General features: G+C 50.7%; 4 protein-coding genes across 5 annotated transcripts; 3 read left to right on the forward strand and 1 right to left on the reverse strand.

The window, feature by feature from the left end:
• Nucleotides 1-2,444: 2,444 nt before the first annotated feature.
• Nucleotides 2,445-8,181, reverse strand: LOC114798166 (trypsin-like). The gene is made up of 5 exons (XM_028993629.1): nt 8,100-8,181; nt 5,805-5,967; nt 4,232-4,373; nt 3,447-3,713; nt 2,445-3,139 (listed from the first exon to the last, which is right to left on the reverse strand). The coding sequence occupies exons 1-5, from the start codon at nt 8,155-8,157 to the stop codon at nt 2,969-2,971; spliced, it is 801 nt and encodes a 266-aa protein (XP_028849462.1). The 5' UTR covers nt 8,158-8,181; the 3' UTR covers nt 2,445-2,968.
• A 172-nt stretch (nt 8,182-8,353) lies between these two features.
• LOC114798167 (trypsin-like) lies at nt 8,354-11,611 on the forward strand. Of its 2 annotated transcripts, XM_028993631.1 has the most exons (7): nt 8,354-8,412; nt 9,391-9,484; nt 9,728-9,788; nt 9,921-10,071; nt 10,153-10,294; nt 10,524-10,781; nt 11,165-11,611. In XM_028993631.1, the coding sequence occupies exons 3-7, from the start codon at nt 9,734-9,736 to the stop codon at nt 11,315-11,317; spliced, it is 759 nt and encodes a 252-aa protein (XP_028849464.1). In that variant the 5' UTR covers nt 8,354-8,412; nt 9,391-9,484; nt 9,728-9,733; the 3' UTR covers nt 11,318-11,611. The 2 variants fall into 2 exon arrangements, with proteins under 2 accessions (XP_028849464.1, XP_028849463.1); XM_028993630.1 differs by lacking the exon at nt 8,354-8,412 and having other exon boundaries at nt 9,156-9,484.
• Nucleotides 11,612-11,794: 183 nt separating this feature from the next.
• Nucleotides 11,795-12,902, forward strand: LOC114798568 (cytidine deaminase-like). The gene is made up of 4 exons (XM_028994370.1): nt 11,795-11,981; nt 12,073-12,184; nt 12,271-12,328; nt 12,651-12,902. Exons 1-4 carry the CDS (start codon nt 11,819-11,821, stop codon nt 12,804-12,806), a joined length of 489 nt encoding a protein of 162 aa, XP_028850203.1. The 5' UTR covers nt 11,795-11,818; the 3' UTR covers nt 12,807-12,902.
• A 360-nt stretch (nt 12,903-13,262) lies between these two features.
• LOC114798374 (serine/threonine-protein kinase PINK1, mitochondrial-like) lies at nt 13,263-17,510 on the forward strand. The gene is made up of 8 exons (XM_028994029.1): nt 13,263-13,672; nt 15,222-15,425; nt 15,768-15,871; nt 15,949-16,131; nt 16,215-16,378; nt 16,446-16,573; nt 16,662-16,892; nt 16,966-17,510. Exons 1-8 carry the CDS (start codon nt 13,337-13,339, stop codon nt 17,239-17,241), a joined length of 1,626 nt encoding a protein of 541 aa, XP_028849862.1. The 5' UTR covers nt 13,263-13,336; the 3' UTR covers nt 17,242-17,510.
• Nucleotides 17,511-18,063: the final 553 nt, after the last annotated feature.

Raw genomic sequence — 18,063 nt, forward strand, 5'->3', positions numbered from 1 at the left:
CGCGGAATGAGTATGCAGGCACAGTGTGAGGTTATGAATATTCTTTATGGAGACCGCTGCATGACCGCTTTATGGAGATCTGCATGGATCACAGCCTGGTCTGCTGGGAGAATGATGCACATGGAAACCTGTGATGCTGCACTGGACACGTTATAGACGATATCGCGCCCCTTCAGATGCAGCAGCTGGCAGTCGTATCTTCTCCACGCCGCTGAAGAAGGATGCATGATTTTCTCCACCAGCTTTGTCACCCAACGCTGTTTTACCGTTCTTCTAAATTCCAGTCAGGCTTAATGGACGGCGCTGTGCTCTCAGGTACGCCGGGCCGCCCAGATCGCAGCGATTCGTCTCAATTTAGGGCTTTTCCCCGACTCGTTCGATGAGGGTGGAGATGTACAGCCGTCTCCGGTTACGCCGCGTAAATACTGAGCGGCGCAGTCATGCCACACTTTAAAACTGCTGGTTTGGAGAGAGGAATTTATTACAGACCGTTTCAGTGCTTGAGGGTGCAGTTTTATCCCGTCCTTCATAAGCTGGTGCCTGAATGAACACATTTTCTCACAGATTCAGGACAAAAGCTTCATATTTAACTGTAATACTGGAATAATTATGTGATCCCATAGGAATTTTCACATGATGCTCCAATAAACAATATCAGCAATGTCACCCTTGTGTAAATCATACTAAAGTTAACTAATAGTACAGCAGTGGTGGCCTAGCGGGTAAGGAAAGACCCGTAATTGGAAGGTTGCCGGTTCGAATCCTGAGCCACCAATGAGTATTGAGTAAAGACTAGGGACCCTGATCTTTTTTTTTTTTTACCAAGCGCAGTAGACTACAAAAAATGAGAACGAAACCGGACAAATGGTCCCTAGAATGACAGAGTGAGTCTTCTCCTGTCTTCTCCGTGGCAGCACATGGCAGCTCTGGGAGGAAGACAGAAAGCCGGATTTGGGGATGGGATGCAGGATGGTGGAGTTTTTTCTGCAAATTGCTTTCATTTCATGGCTGAAAGTGAAGTGATTGTTCCCCTGTATTTAACCATCACCATCACCCATTTAATCATCAACCAGACGCCCGGGGAGCAGTGTGTGGGGACGGCGCTTTGCTCAGTGGCACCATGGCGGCTCGGGATTCGAACCGGCAACCTTCCCATTAAGGGTCTGTTTCCTAACCCACTAGGCCACCACTGCTGTACTATTAGTTAACTTTAATATGATTTACACAAGGGTGACATTGCTGATATTGTTTTTTGGAGCATCATGTGAAAATTCCTATGGGATGTCAAAAGGGCAGGGAAAATTGGTAAAGAGAAAATCAAACAGTTCTATTAAATCCGTTGGGTTTATTTTGCTTGAGATGCAAAAAAAAGTGTGTTTAATAATTAAATGCAAATGAAATGATCCACTTTTAACTTTTTTATTTTACCCAGAGGATGCCTACATCACTCCCTAAAATGCCATTAGTATGGAAATGAGAAGCTGCAGGTCGGGAGAATGATGACATGCACTGTCAGCAGGGGTTAAAACAGATCCCTCTAGAACATCGGTATTTGTTTGTGCCAGAGCTGAGACTGTGGGACATCCAACACACACACGAGGAGAAACGTCTTATCCCAACTTGGAACAAGTGGGAATCTAAAACTGAAATGGGTCACCAGTAAACAAAGAGCCATTAATCCATTAATACGAGTTCCACTAGCCTGTCTATGGTCCTGCAGAGTGTTTTGGTCGTTGTGTTTCCCCGTTCAGAGAGCGGCAGCTCAGACGGTCGGATCTGGAATTTGTCCCCTTATGACGTCATAAGGGGACAGGTCACACAACTTTCTGTCTGCGCCAGACATTGTGGTTGGTGAATGGTGTCGATAACGTCATTGGCGCGAATAGGCCGCTCTGCTCCTCACCCCGCCTCTCTCCTCCTCATTAGCATTTAAAGCCAAAACGGCGCGTAATTCTGCACCAAGACTGAGTTTCAGAAAGAGACTTCAGATACAGTATTAGAGGACCAACAAGTCCGATACAAAAGCAGAAAAAAATTAATGTCAAGGGACCTTTAACACGTTACACATAAATCTACACAAATCCTGCTGGTAAATGGTTGCGGTGCCGGGCTGAGCTACATGACCGTCACCTATTGATTTCGCGCCTTTCATTCCTATCAGGTTTACTGGGCTGGGTGGAGACTTCGTGCCCCGGGGCTCGACTTTCAAATTAAATCAAATCCAGCCAGATCGAGATCGAGCACAACAGGCACAGATAAGCCCCAAAAAAGGGAGTTTATTTCCTTCATATCACAACTACATGGCAAAATAATCACTTGTGGAGATTAAAAAAAAAAATTCATCCATATCAAATTTTAATTAACAAAAAAATGTAAATCGAGCACAGTTTCAATAATCATTAATTTGCTGTTTAATTGAATTATATATATTCATATTCTGCTTTTAGAAATTGCTGGAAGGGATGCAGTGAATCTGTGAACCTGCTGTAATAAAGGAATTACACTTCAACAATAGTCAGTTATTCAAATGTTTTCTTGCAGAACTATTTATAAAGAGAGGCATTTTGGTTTTTGGTTTTTAATCCAACCGTGGGCCCAAAGTTCTGTAGTTTATATATATATTTACATATGTAATCATGTTGAAACAGAACATACAGCAGGAACTAAAGGTGCATTGTTATATAAGACAAATACTTTTAACATTAGAACCTACAAATTTTTGTCCATCAAGAATCCTGTAATATCATCAGAACTTTCATCACTTTCTTGCTTCATCATCATTTCTGTTTGCGTTTCTTCTAATTACTTGCTCGTTTTTGGTCAAGCAGCAATATGGCACTTCAGTAAAAGTAACAGACTCTTGTACATGCAAGGAAGACCGAACCGTGGTTATCCTGCTCAAGTCACCGCGGTAAAGCAGCACCCAGCTGCCGCTGCCTTCAAGTTCACACCTGGACCAGACGGAGGACTAATACTTGCGGCACTGGCTGTAGTAGCTGAATATGTTCTCGTCGATCCACCTGCGGAACCTGGACACCGCGGTGTAGACCCCCGGGTACCTCGGGTCGGCACAGCCTTCGCCCCAGGAGACGATGCCGTAGACGCGGCCATCACAAACGAGTGGGCCGCCGGAGTCGCCCTGAAACCGCAAAACAGGTGATAAACGGACGGTAACAAGTGATTGTCATTGTGATACACAGCAGCACAGCACACGGTGCACACAGCGAAATGTGTCCTCTGTATTTAACCGTCACCCTTGGTGAGCAGTGGGCGGCCATGACAGGCACCCGGGGAGCAGCGTGTGGGGACGGTGCTTTGCTCAGTGGAACCTTGGTGGACCGGGATTCGAACCGGCAACCTCATGATTACGGGGCCGCTTCCTTAACCGCTAGGCCACCGCTGCCCCTGGTCAGCATGCGGTAAACACAACTCCAGTCCTGACTGACCTTGCAGGCGTCTTTGCCCCCCGTGCTGTACCCCGCACAGATCATGTTGTCGGTGATGTTGCCGTCGAAGGAGCTGCTGCTGTTGCACCGCGCCACGGACACGATGGGCAGCCGGGCGGTGCGGAGCGTGGAGGGCAGCTGGCCCCCGCTGGGGCTGGTGCTTCCCCAGCCGGACACCCGACAGACGCTGCCCTCCGGCATGGCGGCGCCTTGCCGCGGCAGCGGTGCGACGGACACGTAGCTGTTGAGGTAGACCGGGGCCTTCAGCTGCAGAAACGGTACAGAAAACGATCCGCTGAATACGCACGCTCATTCCTTTCATTTTAACTTGCCACAATAAATTAGAACTTGGGCACCTCTCTCTTCCTAAATAACCTGCGTCCACGCGGGGACGTTATCTGAAACGCTGTCGTCCACACGGAGACGCAGAGCACGTCCGAGGGCGCTGTTCTAACCCCTCCACACCCGTAGGTGGCGCTGTAGCTCTTCCGCGGTGAGTTAAACATTTACATTTACATTTATGGCATTTGGCAGACGCCCTTATCCAGAGCGACTTACAACGTGCTTAAGTTACCATCGATGAAGAGATCAATTCCGGTTCACTAGGACCCCAACTATGAATACATCTATTTTATTCACTCTGTTGTAGATTCTGTACACAAGTTCGACAACAAGAAAATTACAATTTAATCTAAATATTCTCTAAAGAGGAAGGTAAACACGCTTCGGCTCGAAACTTCTCGTTTTACAGAAAGATGTGGTCGTGTGGACGGGGTCCTACCGACCTTGATCAGCATGATGTCGGCGTTCTTGGTGGCCTCGTCGTAGTCCGGATGCGGGACCAGGAAGTGAGGCCGGTAGAACTGCTCCGTGCCCTCGTACATGCTGAGGGAGTAATCTCCTGCGATGATCAGCATGTAGTCGGCCCTGCGCAGGAAACCACAGAGAAGCCGCCGGTCAGATGGCTTTTCCGGTGCGGTGTGGAGAGCTGCTGGATTTGCTGTGTGCGTCAAAATCCTCGAAATGAAGAGTCATTAAAGCCAAGAGTTGTTTTTGGCGCTCAAAGTTTTGACGAACCTTTATGACGTGACAAAAACAAGACAAGACGTAAATGTGTCACGATCCGGTCCGGAACGGGTTTCACGTTGGTCCTGTGTAATGTCTCCTAATCGTTTTCACCGGTTTAATGGTATAAAGCTGCCCTGTCTTTGGGTCTTTGTTATGTTACATGTTCACCATGTTACCAGATGTCTCCCTTGTCCTGTTCTTCACCAGTTAAACCCCGGATTCGTGACGTCGTGCGAATGCGTCCTTCATCCTCGTCATCTCCGTTCACCTGCCTCGCCATGCCAAATGGTTGTGACAAAATGCTGGTCAAGTGACAATAACTATAAAGGTAGTAGCCTAGTGGGTAACACACTCGCCTATGAACCAGAAGACCCAGGTTCAAATCCCACTTACTACCATCGTGTCCCTGAGCAGGACACTTAACCCTGAGTGTCTCCAGGGGGGGGACTGTCCCTGTAACTACTGATTGTAAGTCGCTCTGGATCAGGGCGTCTGGTAAATGCCGTAAATGTAAAACTATAATGTGTATTTTAAATGTGTATTTTAATAATAAAAATTTGACTAAAATGTGTGATGACGTCAGTCTCCATTCGCACGTTATCTCTATTTCAGAATAACTGTGGTGGGTTATAGATATATATATGGTGGCGGGTTATCAGATGTCTGGGAGACTTTGGACACTTTCTTTACAATGAAGTGGAAGCAGAACGTGTGTGGAAAACCCGGGGAGAAACGCGGCCACTGGAACGGATGTTGAATATTCCTGAGTCTAAAAGGTGCTTATAATATAATAATAAGATGAGCTTGTTTTAATTATGAAGTGGGTTTGACTAAAAGATTCTACTTGGTAATTGTACTATATTGACTGAACAAAAACATTTTCATTAACTAAAACTAGAGCGGATAATTCTGACTAAAACAAGATTAATTTAAAAAGTTGCATGACAAATAACAATAAAAACTGATAATGTAAAAAAAAGACTCAACTATTATGATGAGCTGCACAAAACCAGCAGTCCACAAAGAATCAAAAGGCAGAAACAGGACGTTTTATTTTCGGGTGGTACATCCAGGATGGAATAATCCGATTATTTATCCGGTTCGCCCCGGATTCTTGAGACCTGTTGGAAATCAGGTTCTCTGTGGACCACCTGATACCCAAGGTGTCCCCAAAGCCACAAAAACCCTCCGAGCCAAACATGCGCTCCCACTTGAAAACGTCAGCTGGAGGAACCTGACCTTCTTCCCCTGTAATCCACACCTCGGCGTCCCCGGAGCACCTCAACTCACCCCACGTTGCAGTGCGCCGCCGTGAGCACCCAGTACTTGTTGATGATGGTGCCGCCGCAGAAATGCTGTCCGCTGGTGCTCTGAATGGACACGATGTACTTGATGGCGTGCGGCGCCGGGGCGTAGCCACCGATGACGCGCGGAACCTGGACTATGACTTGGCCTGGAGGGTGAAGGGATACGATGATCCTTTTCTAGTCCCACAAGTGAAAAATGTACCTTGTCCATGCAGAAAGTGGACGGTACGAGATGAGCGCAGCAAAAAATAACTAGTATAGAGAATATAAAAAGTTCACTATCCAAGTAAATAATCTTGAAATAACTGTGGATGTGTGTATTCATATATATGAACCAGAAGACCCAGGTTCAAACCCCACTTACCACCATCGTGTCCCTGAGCAAGACACTTAACCCTGAGTGTCTCCAGGGGGGACTGTCCCTGTAAATACTGATTGTAAATGCTGTAAATGTAAATATACCCACATTGTGGGTGCCGCAGTGCTGCCCTCTTCCTGTCCCCACCAGAGATGCTGCCTTCCCAGCAGACCTAAAAAGGCACTTAGCCAGGTAATGGGGTTCAAGGGGGGGCTAGACCTGGAATTTACTGGCGGACAGGTATAGGAACTAGTGATATCCCAAGTTCCCCTGGGCGCTAAGTCCACCCTACAGGGTCGCATCTGCAGCATTCAGCTACGTCGGCACCGACAGAAACCAGGTGCAGTCGCCCCTTACCGCAGCATTTCAGAGACTATCCTGGGAACCAAATCAGTCAAGAGCTAGAACCGCTCCTCGTTCCTTCCACCAGTAGAAACAAGAACGGTGAAACGGCTGCCCCAGTGTTCCGGTTCCTTCACTCCGTGTTCAGCCACTGATCCTTCACCTGAGCCTCCTTCAGAAAGCTAAAGCGGAGCTGTCTGTGGTCCTGATGGCTGCGTTTTACACAGCGCGGCCTTGGTAATTAGTCATTTCTTCGTTAGTAGTAATTGCGGTTCTGAAGGTTTTGGTGTCGTCTCAGCTTACAGACTTCTACTGCCTCGGTAATGATGTCCTCTGAGATACCTTAATGAGTGACGCTGGCACGATCTCGGGTCTCGAGTCCAAGACGTTCACAGCTACATTTACAACCTTATCCAGAGCGTCTTACAACCAGTAGAGACAGGGACAGTCCCCCCCTGGGGACACTCAGGGTTAAGTGTCTTGCTCAGGGACACGATGGGGTTCGAACCTGGGTCTTCTGGTTCCGGTGGAACCGGTGCATAATGCAGATTTCACAGTCAGGCGGTATCCATATGGAAGCCGTAGCCCACGAGGATCGTCTTCCCTCGCCATACATGTCGCTTTTTATGGACTTTCTCCCTTCTGTTCACCTGACACGACACAGATTACGACGTTTTGTCCCCATCAATGGTCCCAGATGAAAAGCCCTCAGTCATGGAGATGTATCTGATTTTAATGACAGCCCTGTTAGAACCTGGATTCATTTCACTGGCGGCCATCGGACACGAACAAATGAATTATTCAGCCGAATGGGTATAAATATCCTCAAAAGGCAATAACTTTGCAGAAAATGATGTTTTTCCCACTAGAGTTCCCTTTAAAAAGAAGTGGAATCAAGCTGTGAAACAAAATATGTTTCTCCAGTTTCAGCATAATAGATCATGTGGTTGAAACCACCTGGCAGACAGCAGAGCACCTAATCAATCAAACTTCACCACCGCGAGCAGAGACACCGACGTGACAATCGTCCCCCCCCAACACGTCCACTAAATTACTGAGAAGAATTCCACAAGTGGCTCCTGAAAAGCCAGCCTGGCCATACAGGAGCAGGACAGGAGTGGGACAGGAGCAGGACCGGAGCAGGACAGGAGCGGGGCAGGAGGGGGACAGGAGCAGAACAGGAGTGGGACAGGAGCAGGACCGGAGAAGGACAGGAGTGGGACAGGAGCGGGACAGGAGCGGGACAGGAGCGAGACAGGAGCAGGACAGGAGCAGGACAGGAGCGGGACAGGAGCGGGACAGGAGCAGGACAGGAGCAGGACAGGAGGGGGACAGGAGCGGGACAGGAGCGGGACAGGAGCAGGACAGGAGGGGGACAGGAGCGGGACAGGAGCGGGACAGGAGCGAGACAGGAGCAGGACAGGAGCAGGACAGGAGCGGGACAGGAGCGGGACAGGAGCAGGACAGGAGCGGGACAGGAGCGGGACAGGAGCGGGACAGGAGCATACAGGAGCAGGACAGGAGGGGGACAGGAGCAGGACAGGAGCAAGACAGGAGCAGGACAGGAGCGAGACTCACAGTGGACGGCGGCGAGGAGCTCCAGCAGGAAAGCCAGCGGCGCGGCCGGCCGAGTCATGGCGACGCAGCGTGGGGCCACCGCGTCCCGACTGCACTGAGCGCGCCGACTCCGGACCTGCCGCCCAGATTCCACCCACCCACCCGACGGGACGGGATCACCTGCACGCTCAGGTTTCCAAGTTCCGATTTCCGTCGCCATGGTCACCAGTCTGTCTCGGAGGAACAAGGTGTGATGTTAACCCCGCCCGTGACCCCCGGCAGCGGTTTCACACCTGTAACGTATACGGGAGTGGACGTCAGAGGGGCCGAAGAGGTAAATTCCGTCTGTGTGTTAACATTCGAAATGGTCCAGCTTTTCTAAATGTGGGAAGATGAATTCAGGCGGTTTGAATGTTTTAAACTTTTACATTTGTTCCGAAATGCTGAGATCTGGACTGACGTGTGTGAAGTGTGTCGGCTGCTAGATTAACTAGCGAGACGTTGCGCCATGGCTCTGTAGGAAGATCTGAAGGGTCGTGGTGTCGTCAGTGAGATGTGATTGTGGGTTTTTCGATACGGGCGAACCCTGGTCAGCAAGGTGCAGCTTGAGAAGCTCACACATTCAGGCCAGAACTGTGTGTGTGTGTGTGTGTGTGTGTGTGTGAGTGTAGATCTGCCCCAAATTTCCCAGGGCCGCATTAAAAATGGAGGTTGTGTGTGTCGGGGCTCTTGTGTAGCTCCTCCCCCCTTGATGTCTTCAGTCCCCGCCCCGTCACGTCTTGCGCAGCCAGCCTGGGGGGCGAACCAGTTCATCATATTCAACGCCGCTTGACCTCTGACCCCCCCTGCCGTCCCGAGCAGTGAGTGACAGGCGGGTTAATGTCCGAGTGGACTCTCCTCCATCGAGGAACAGTGTGTGTGCAGGATTTTCTTCCTTCATGAAAACTGGTAACGCCGTTTCTGAGGATATAAATATTTCACGCGCAAAACTGAAATCTCCAATCGATTAATAAAAACTTGATTTATCAGCCTCTGGATGTTCAGGGTCATTTTTTGTCTGTTTCAGAACGATCAGTAATTCCTTAACAAGATTTTCCAAAATGAAGTGGAAATATGGCCAACATCGCTGGCACGTCTGTTCTGGGATCAGCCGGGTTTATACTCTGGAGAGGTGTCCCGTTTCCTCGCCCAGGGGTATAATAATCAAAGGAGCGGCTGGAACTGGCCGTATAACTCTGCAGGACGCAGCTTTGTGATATACTGGGTCACCGCTTCGCCGTATTATTCACCAGCCTAGATGGCATTTTGATAGGTGCGGTTATAAAAGCACCGAGAAGGGGGCTGAGGATGACCCGTCCGAGGAAGCAGGGAGATTCTGCAACCGGACGGAGCTTCAAGACCATCAGGTGAGCTGGAGTTTTACATTTGAAAAGGATCATCCGTACTCGGTGTACTCGGTGCGCTTATTATTATATTATTGCGCTTGTATTAGTTATGATGCGCCGATTCTTGAGTTGAATGTACGGGGTTTTACACGGAATCCTTTTTTTCTACGTTCATATTCACATAGAGATGCAGCTTTATTTACTTCCGCTCTGTCTTTCTTGAGAGACCTTCGGGCGAAATGACGGACGTTCTGTTTGCCGCAGGTCACCATGGGTCAGTGCTTCAAGGCCACAGTGCTGCTTGTCCTGGCGTTGGCCGTCAGAGGTGCGTTTCACATGGTACATGGACTCAAATAACTAACAGACAATGACGTGGACATCTTGCTGGTTGAGGTCCATTAACCCGAAATCCATGAATAAATTATTGATCGTTGCTTTAAATGGTGCCGACACACAGAGAGTTCGGGGCAAAGGATCATCGGAGGTCAAGAGGTCGTCCCGTATTCCATCAAGTATCAGGCGTCCATCCAGTACAACCGGGTGCACTACTGCGGCGGCACCCTGATCCGGCCCCAGTGGGTGGTGTCTGCCGCCCACTGCTGGAGACCGTGAGTACTGTCCCCTGCAGCCACGTCCCCCCAATGGCCGTCACACGAGCGGAAGATGGAGAGTGTTTCGCTTCTTTTCAGGAGCTCGCTCATCCAGGTGGTCTTGAGCGAGCACAGCCTTGTCCTTGAGGAGGGCTTTGAGCAGATCTTCAACGTGTCCAAAGCTTTGGTGCATTATAACTACAACTACCAAACATTCAACAACGACATCATGCTCCTCAAGGTAAAACACACATTTACATCATTTACCAGACGCCCTTATTCAGAGCGACTTACAGGGACAGTCCCCCCTGGAGACACTCAGGGTTAAGTGTCTTGCTCAGGGACACGATGGTAGTAAGTGGGTTTTGAACCTGGGTCTTCTGGTTCATAGGCGAGTGTGTTACCCGCTAGGCTACTAACACCACTGAGTGAAGCATGTGGTGTCTCCTTCATCTTCTATTATTACCCAGCTGGCCGAACCGGCTCAGCTGAACGCCAACGTCCAGCCTGCCACCCTGCTGGAGGACACCGACCCCCCGCTGAACTCCTCGGTCAGCTGCACCGTGAGCGGGTGGGGCGTCACCCGCATCTACAGCAGCTACCTGTCGCAGGTGCTCTACGCCGTGGTGGTCAACGTCATGCCCAACTGCAACTTCTACTACTACGGGAAGATCACCGAGAACATGCTCTGCGCCGGCTCGCGGTTCGGGGGCAAAGACTCCTGCCAGGTGAGACGAGAACCTGTCCTTGGTCTTCTGGTTCATACGTGAATCAGATGAACACATTAAATTTACAGTTGAATCGGACTGTCGTCTTTCTGGTTTAGCAGCTTTTCCTCGTGGAAACTGATTTATCTGAATAGTTCCTGACTTGTTCACAATTTGAACAAATTCATATTGAGCTTTTATAAAGCCGGTACGTCGGCGTCGGGGGACGTAGCCGCGCTACAGTAACAGGTTAGAGAAGCGACTTCTTTCACGTAACTGGGTGAGGTGGACAGCAGGAACCCCCGAAAATAAAGGTGCGGTGAAATGTGAAACAGGGCGTGTCGGCCGTCTTTCCGGACGCACCGGTTTCTGTCTGAACCCTCTGTCCTGTCCCTGTTCTTCAGGGCGACTCCGGCGGTCCCCTCATCTGTGACGGTAATTTGGAGGGGATTGTGTCTTGGGGCATTGGCTGCGCCAACCCATACTTCCCTGGGGTCTACACCAAAGTGAGGAACTACACCAAGTGGATCAAGTGGGTCATCGGCACCAATGAATAGTGGGACACAACATCCCACACGTTGCGGATAAGCAGCTGATGGCGGCTGTTGGAGGAAATGTGTGGGAGCATTGGGAAATATGGAACATGTTCATCATATTCGTCATTGTTTGTGAAGGAACGTTAACCTTCGGTTTGACCAGGGGTGGTACAAAGCAGTTATTCATTCACTCATTAACTCTCAGCCCCATTTGCCCAAACACTGAAATGCATATTTTAACATGATCTTGTCGTGCAGCGTTTACTGCAGCTTCTCTGTCGTTTCCCTGACTTTTATGCTGTTGATCATAGAGCCATGTAGAACAGTGAAATAAAAATGATATCAATTGTAATTGTAGCCTGGTGTTGCCTGGAATATTTTACATTTTTGTTCATTTGGCACTCGGCAGACATAGATGCCTGATTAGTCATTAGCAGATTCCACCCACTTGCCTATAAAACCCTGAACCTGGCCACTTCACACACACACACACACACACAGTGACCTGGGCACAGTGTTGGCATGGAGGACACCAGGAATCAGAACATGCAGCCTGGATTAGAAGATAGGGTGGTAAAAGCCCTCATCCAACGATCGCAGAAAGCCAAAGACTTCGCCTACTGTCCATACAGCAAGTTCAGAGTGGGCGCTGCCGTCCTGACGGTCGATGGATCCTTTTTCACAGGTGGGGCCAACTTACCAAGGCAACATGCTGCAAGTGCCACAGATAACCGTGGTAATGATAATAATAATACTAAAGTGGTGTACCTCTGCAGGGTGCAACGTGGAGAACGCGGCGAGCAACCTCGGAATCTGTGCTGAGAGGGTGGCCCTCTCGAAGGCCGTCTCAGAAGGCCACCAGCGATTCAAGGCCATTGCTATTGCCAGGTCAGGTTTAGATCATGTATGTGTTGTGCATGGATGTGGTTTGGATAACTTTTACACCTGAATTACACGACAATCATACGTTTCAGCGATCTTAAAGATGACTTCATTTCACCTTGTGGAGGTTGTCGACAGTTCCTGATTGAGGTGGGTGTTTCTGGGTTCAGACTGATGCAAATATATATATATATATATATATATATATATAGAGAGAGAGAGAGAGAGAGAGAGAGAGAGAGAGAGAGGAGAGAGAGAGAGAGAGAGAGAGGAGAGAGAGAGATCACAGCTTCTAGGTTTCCTAAAGTAATTTAATAAGTAACTTATCTGTGTTGCCTGCAGCTAAAAAGACACCGAGCCATAAAAACCTTTAAAGTATTAAAGTATCAGGGACATGTCCCCAATCTACACATTTCTATTTAAATGCATGATGAAGAAGGTGTGGTGATTTCTGCCTGCATTGTCCCTGCAGTTCGGTTCCCAGTGGAACGTGTACTTGACCAAACCTGACGGGTCTCACCGCTGCATGGCGGTTGAAGCTCTGCTCCCAGCAGCCTTCACACCTGAGGACATCCAGAAGGAGAAAAAAGAAGAAGAAAAGGCTCAGAGTGTTGAGCACAATTCATAACCTCCACTAATAAAAACGTATTCTCTTCTGGACATGTTTACTTGTATTAAAATAAGCAATTATGGTTAATTAAAAGTGTCGATTTATTTTGACCCACATATGCATGACGAAGTGATGTTAATACATATTCTGTGTAAATGGTAGCCTTAAAATGTCATTTAAATTTATACAATTTACCAGACGCACCTTACAATCAGTAGTGACAGGGACAGCAAGGGTCATGGCCAGGGACACAATGGTAGTAAGTGGGGTTTGAACCTGGGACTTCTTGATGACACTGTGTGTGTGTGTGTGTGTGTGTGTGTGAGAGAGAGAGAGAGAGATAGAGAGAGAGTATACACACACACAGTTTAAAAATTGTTCTAGTGTAAACCACCGTATATTCAAATGAGACTTTTATATTGACGAGTACCGGTTTTAAGGCTTTTATTTTGACACGTGGTTAAAGGCACGTTGTTTACGTGTGACGTCACGCCGTCCTTGTCAGAGGAGAGTCCGGAGGAGCCCGACTTGTTTACGTGACGGTGAACATGTCGGTGAAGCGCGTCCTCAGCCGCGGGCTAGAACTCGGCCGCTCGGTTCTCCAGCTCGGCCTGCCGAGATCCGCCGGGCGCCTCGCCGCGAAGCTCCGGCCCGAGTACCTGCGCGGCGGCCAGCCCCAGAGCTCCCTGCCCCCGCGGTACCGGTACTACCGGGTGTCCCTGCGCGGCCTGGCGGCCCGGCTGCAGGCGGCGGGCCTCGGGAGGCTGGCCGGGGGCTCGGCCAGGAGCAGGGCGGCCTTCCTGGCCTTCGGGGTCGGCCTGGGTCTGGTCGAGGAGCAGCTGGAGGGGGACCGCAGGAGCGCAGCGGCGTGTCGGGAGATCCAGGTCCCGCCTCCCCGCAGATAAACTCCACAGACATCCGCCCTGATCCAGAGCGACTTACATGAAGCGATCAGCTCTGGTTCAGCAGGCCATTTTATTCACTCTGTTACAGAACTCAGCCTGTAGGAAGGTTACAAGCTCGTCTACGTTTTCTCTAAAGAGGAAGGTGCTCAGCTGCCGTTTTACTCAGCGACTGGGCAGTTCTGACCTCGAGGGGGGGGGTCTAGACGAGGGTCTTCCTCGTACCTCCAGAGATGGAGGGACCAGGCGCGCAGGACTGGAGGTGTAATAAAGGCTCAGAGGTCGGATGGTGAAACCCCATCTGATGTGGGGGGGGGCAGCTACTGGGATCCACTGGGGGGGTGTAGCAGTGTGGAGAAGTTGGGAAGGTGCTGCTGCGTCCTGGATGAGTTGTAGGGGCCGGATGGAGCAGATTTTGGGATCCAGTGGAGGAGGTTACGTGGTGGTGTGGAGAAGTTGGGAAGGTGCTGCTGCGTCCTGGATGAGTTGTAGGGGCCGGATGGAGCAGATTTTGGGATCCAGTGGAGGAGGGTAACGTGGTGGTGTGGAGAAGTTGGGAAGGTGCTGCTGCGTCCTGGATGAGTTGTAGGGGCCGGATGGAGCAGATTTTGGGATCCAGTGGAGGAGGTAACGTGGTGGTGTGGAGAAGTTGGGAAGGTGCTGCTGCGTCCTGGATGAGTTGTAGGGGCCGGATGGAGCAGATTTTGGGATCCAGTGGAGGAGGTTACGTGGTGGTGTGGAGAAGTTGGGAAGGTGCTGCTGCATCCTGGATGAGTTGTAGGGGCCGGATGGAGCAGATTTTGGGATCCAGTGGAGGAGGTTACGTGGTGGTGTGGAGAAGTTGGGAAGGTGCTGCTGCGTCCTGGATGAGTTGTAGGGGCCGGATGGTAGGAGTAGACCAGTAGACAGTAACCCAGTCGTGAGATTATGAGCACTGAACCAGGATCTGGGGGGCCTGTGTTGGTAGATCAGGGCGCATCCGTCTGATATTGTAGAGAAGGAACCTACATGAGCGGGAAGGTTCGGTGATGGAGAGTTGGTGGCTCCAAGGTTGCGGGGCTGTTGCAGAAGGAGAGAGGGCTGCGAGTTGGTCCTGAAGAATCTGCTGGAATGAATATTAGTTCCGTTTTGGTGGGAGGGAGTTGCCATCCGAGATGAGATGTCATTTAGACGTGCAGAAGTTTTGCAGACGGCATTATCAGAACTTGCCCAGAAATCTCCACTTTCACTAAATCAACACACATAAACGCATAAATAATTCAGCCGCTCATCCCATTTAACATTTCAAAATAAAAGTCCCAAGTATTTACATTTAAAACACCAGTTTCACACTCGTGGAAGCCGTAGATAAAAGGCGTTATTTTGAAACGTGACTTTGTGAAAGTGGACATTTCTAGTTTTTTTTTTTGTGTTTAATGAGCAATCCAGCGAATATCTGCAAATGTCAAATTCCGAACTCGCTGCTAACTTTACTGAGGCGGCGGGGAAAAAAAGACCCGTATTCAACTCTAATGTCTCCTGATTTTCCCAGGCGCTTTTCAGCAAGAAGAAGTTCCAGACGTTCCCGGAGCAGCCGCTCGTGTCCGGGTATAAACTGGAGGATTATGTGATCGGGAAGCAGATCGGGAAGGGCTGCAACGCCGCTGTGTACGAGGCCGCCGCTCCAGCCCCTGTCCCGCCGGACCAGTGGACGGGCGCTTTCCCGCTGGCCGTGAAGATGATGTGGAACATCGGGGTGGGTGGTGTATTCTATCACACACACACACACACACACACACACACACACACATTTCAAACCTAAAAACCCGGGACAGTGGTGGCCTAGCGGTTAAGGAAGCGCCCCTGTAATCAGAAGGTTGCCGGTTCGAATCCCGATCTGCCAAGGTGCCACTGAGCAAAGCACCGTCCCCACACACTGCTCCCCGGGCGCCTGTCATGGCTGCCCACTGCTCACTCAGGGTGATGGTTAAATGCAGAGGACAAATTTCACTGTGTGCACCGTGTGCTGTGCTGCTGTGTATCACATGTGACAATCACTTCACTTTTTTAAAAGCAGGACAACGTTTCTGTTTTTCAGGCTGGCTCGTCCAGTGAGACGATCCTCAGGTCCATGTCTCAGGAGCTCGTCCCTGCTGGCCCTCAGGCCATGAGACAGGAGGCCGGGGCCCTCACGCTTCACGGGTAGGTGCCAACGTGCCGTTCGTTCGGAACATCACGAGCTCTCCAGTTATTTCTGGACTGACCCGACTGCCCTGCAGCCACTTCGGCCGCCTGCCCGAGACGGTGTCCCCCCACCCCAACGTGATCACCGTCCACCGGGCCTTCACGGCGGAGGTGCCGCTGCTGCCGGGTGCGGAGGAAGAGTACCCGGACGTGCTGCCCGCCCGGCTCCACCCGCGGGGCGTGGGCAACAACCGCACGTTGTTCCTGGTGATGAAGAAGTAAGATGCGGTGCGGCGCCGTCTCGGTGCGAGACCTTCTGTCCTGTCCTCAGCGCAGCTGTCCGCTTCTGTGCCCGCTGCAGTTACCCGCGCACGCTGCGCCACCATCTGGAGGCGTCCGCGCCGAGCCGGCGGGACGGGACCCTCATGCTCCTGCAGCTGCTGGAAGGGGTGGACCACCTGTGCAAACAAGGCGTGGCCCACCGGGACCTGAAGTCCGACAACGTGCTCCTGGAGCTGGACTCGGGTGGGAGGAGTTTGAACCTGGTCTCCGGGTGTCCCGCTCTTCCTCATGAGACGAATCTCGTCCGCAGGTGGCCGTCCCCGCCTGGTGATCACGGACTTCGGCTGCTGCCTGGCGGAGAGGGACCGCGGCCTGCAGCTGCCGTTCAGCAGCTGGTGGGTGGACCGAGGCGGGAACTCCTGTCTCATGGCACCGGAGGTGAACATCTAACTACACGTCCAGCCTTGACTGGGATTTTTTCGCTTTACGAGTTGTTAAGTGAGTTTTGGCATCACCGTGATTGCAGGTAGCCGCGGCTGTTCCTGGCCCTGGCGTGGTCATCGACTACAGTAAAGCTGATGCCTGGGCAGTCGGCGCCATGGCCTACGAACTCTTCGGCCAGAAGAACCCGTTCTACGGCCCATGTGGCCTGGAGGGGAGGAGCTACCAGGAGAAGCAGCTTCCCGCCCTGCCATCAAACGTTCCGGCAGACGTGAGGCTGGTGGTGCGGCTCCTGCTGCGTAGGAACCCCAACAAGGCAGGTGGCCAATAAAGGGTCCGAGTTGCAAATAGCAACGCGTCCATTCTCACGCGTTTCTGTGCTCCCTCAGCGTCCCAGCGCTCGCGTTGCCGCCAACATCCTCCACCTGAGCTTGTGGGGCGGCCGCGCCCTCGCCCGCCTGGACAGAGCCGCCGCCGGTAAAATGGCCGACTGGCTGCTGTGTGAGTCGGCCCGGGTTCTCCTGAAGGGCGTCGGCCGGAGCCGCGCGTTGGTGGAGGAGGAGCAGCGGCGGTGCTTCCTGGCCAACGTTGACCTGGAAGACCTGCGCACCGCTGCTGGCTTCCTGCTGTACGGCCGAGCACAGCGGTCGGGACTCTCGCAGTAGCGCGGGGACTTCGTGCATGATCATTCTGCACTTTATCCCACCGTACCTCTGAGGTCCTGTGTATCTACGACTACTAAAGTATTGCTGTGTGGTGATAAACGTAGTGATGTAGTAGTACACGTTGCTAATTATCATCTGTTATTAATAAGAAAAACAGAGGCAGGTTATGATGCCCAAGGTGGTGGGTGATCTCAGGGTTTTGGGGTGATTCTGATGGGCATGCTCATTACAGTCATTTAAAGGAAATAAAAAGGCAATATAAGAATATGCTAAATGTGTGTGTTTTTTTTTTTTTTTTTTTTTTTAGCATTAGCCGTTTTGTGATCTGCACGTCATTACACAACCAAGAGTTACACTCGTGTTAAGACTGCACTTTAGAATCCCGCAAACTGCGGACTTTCACGCACAGCTGTGAAAGTGTCGACATTTTGGCCGGATCTGGCAACTCGAGTGAAGCCTTGAACATTTCGGTGTTTTATTTTTCTTTTTACATTTACAGCATTTACCAGACTTCCTTATCCAGAGGGACTTACAATCAGTAGTTACAGGGACAGTCCCCCCCTGGAGACACTCAGGGTTAAGTGTCCTGCTCAGGGCACGATGGTAGTAAGTGAGGTTTGAACCCGGGTCTTCTGGTTCATGGGCGAGTGTGTTACCCGCTAGGCTACTACCAACTCGTTGCCAGATCCGTGTCATGAAATATCTTCATTTTAAAGTGAAGTGATTGTCATTGTGATACACAGCACACAGTGCACACAGTGAAATGTGTCCTCTGCATTTAACAACATCAACATGTATTACTTATTTAGCCCAAAATCACGT

Source organism: Denticeps clupeoides, chromosome 10 (genome assembly GCF_900700375.1).
Source record: "Denticeps clupeoides chromosome 10, fDenClu1.1, whole genome shotgun sequence".
NCBI classification, from domain to species: Eukaryota; Metazoa; Chordata; class Actinopteri; order Clupeiformes; family Denticipitidae; genus Denticeps; species Denticeps clupeoides.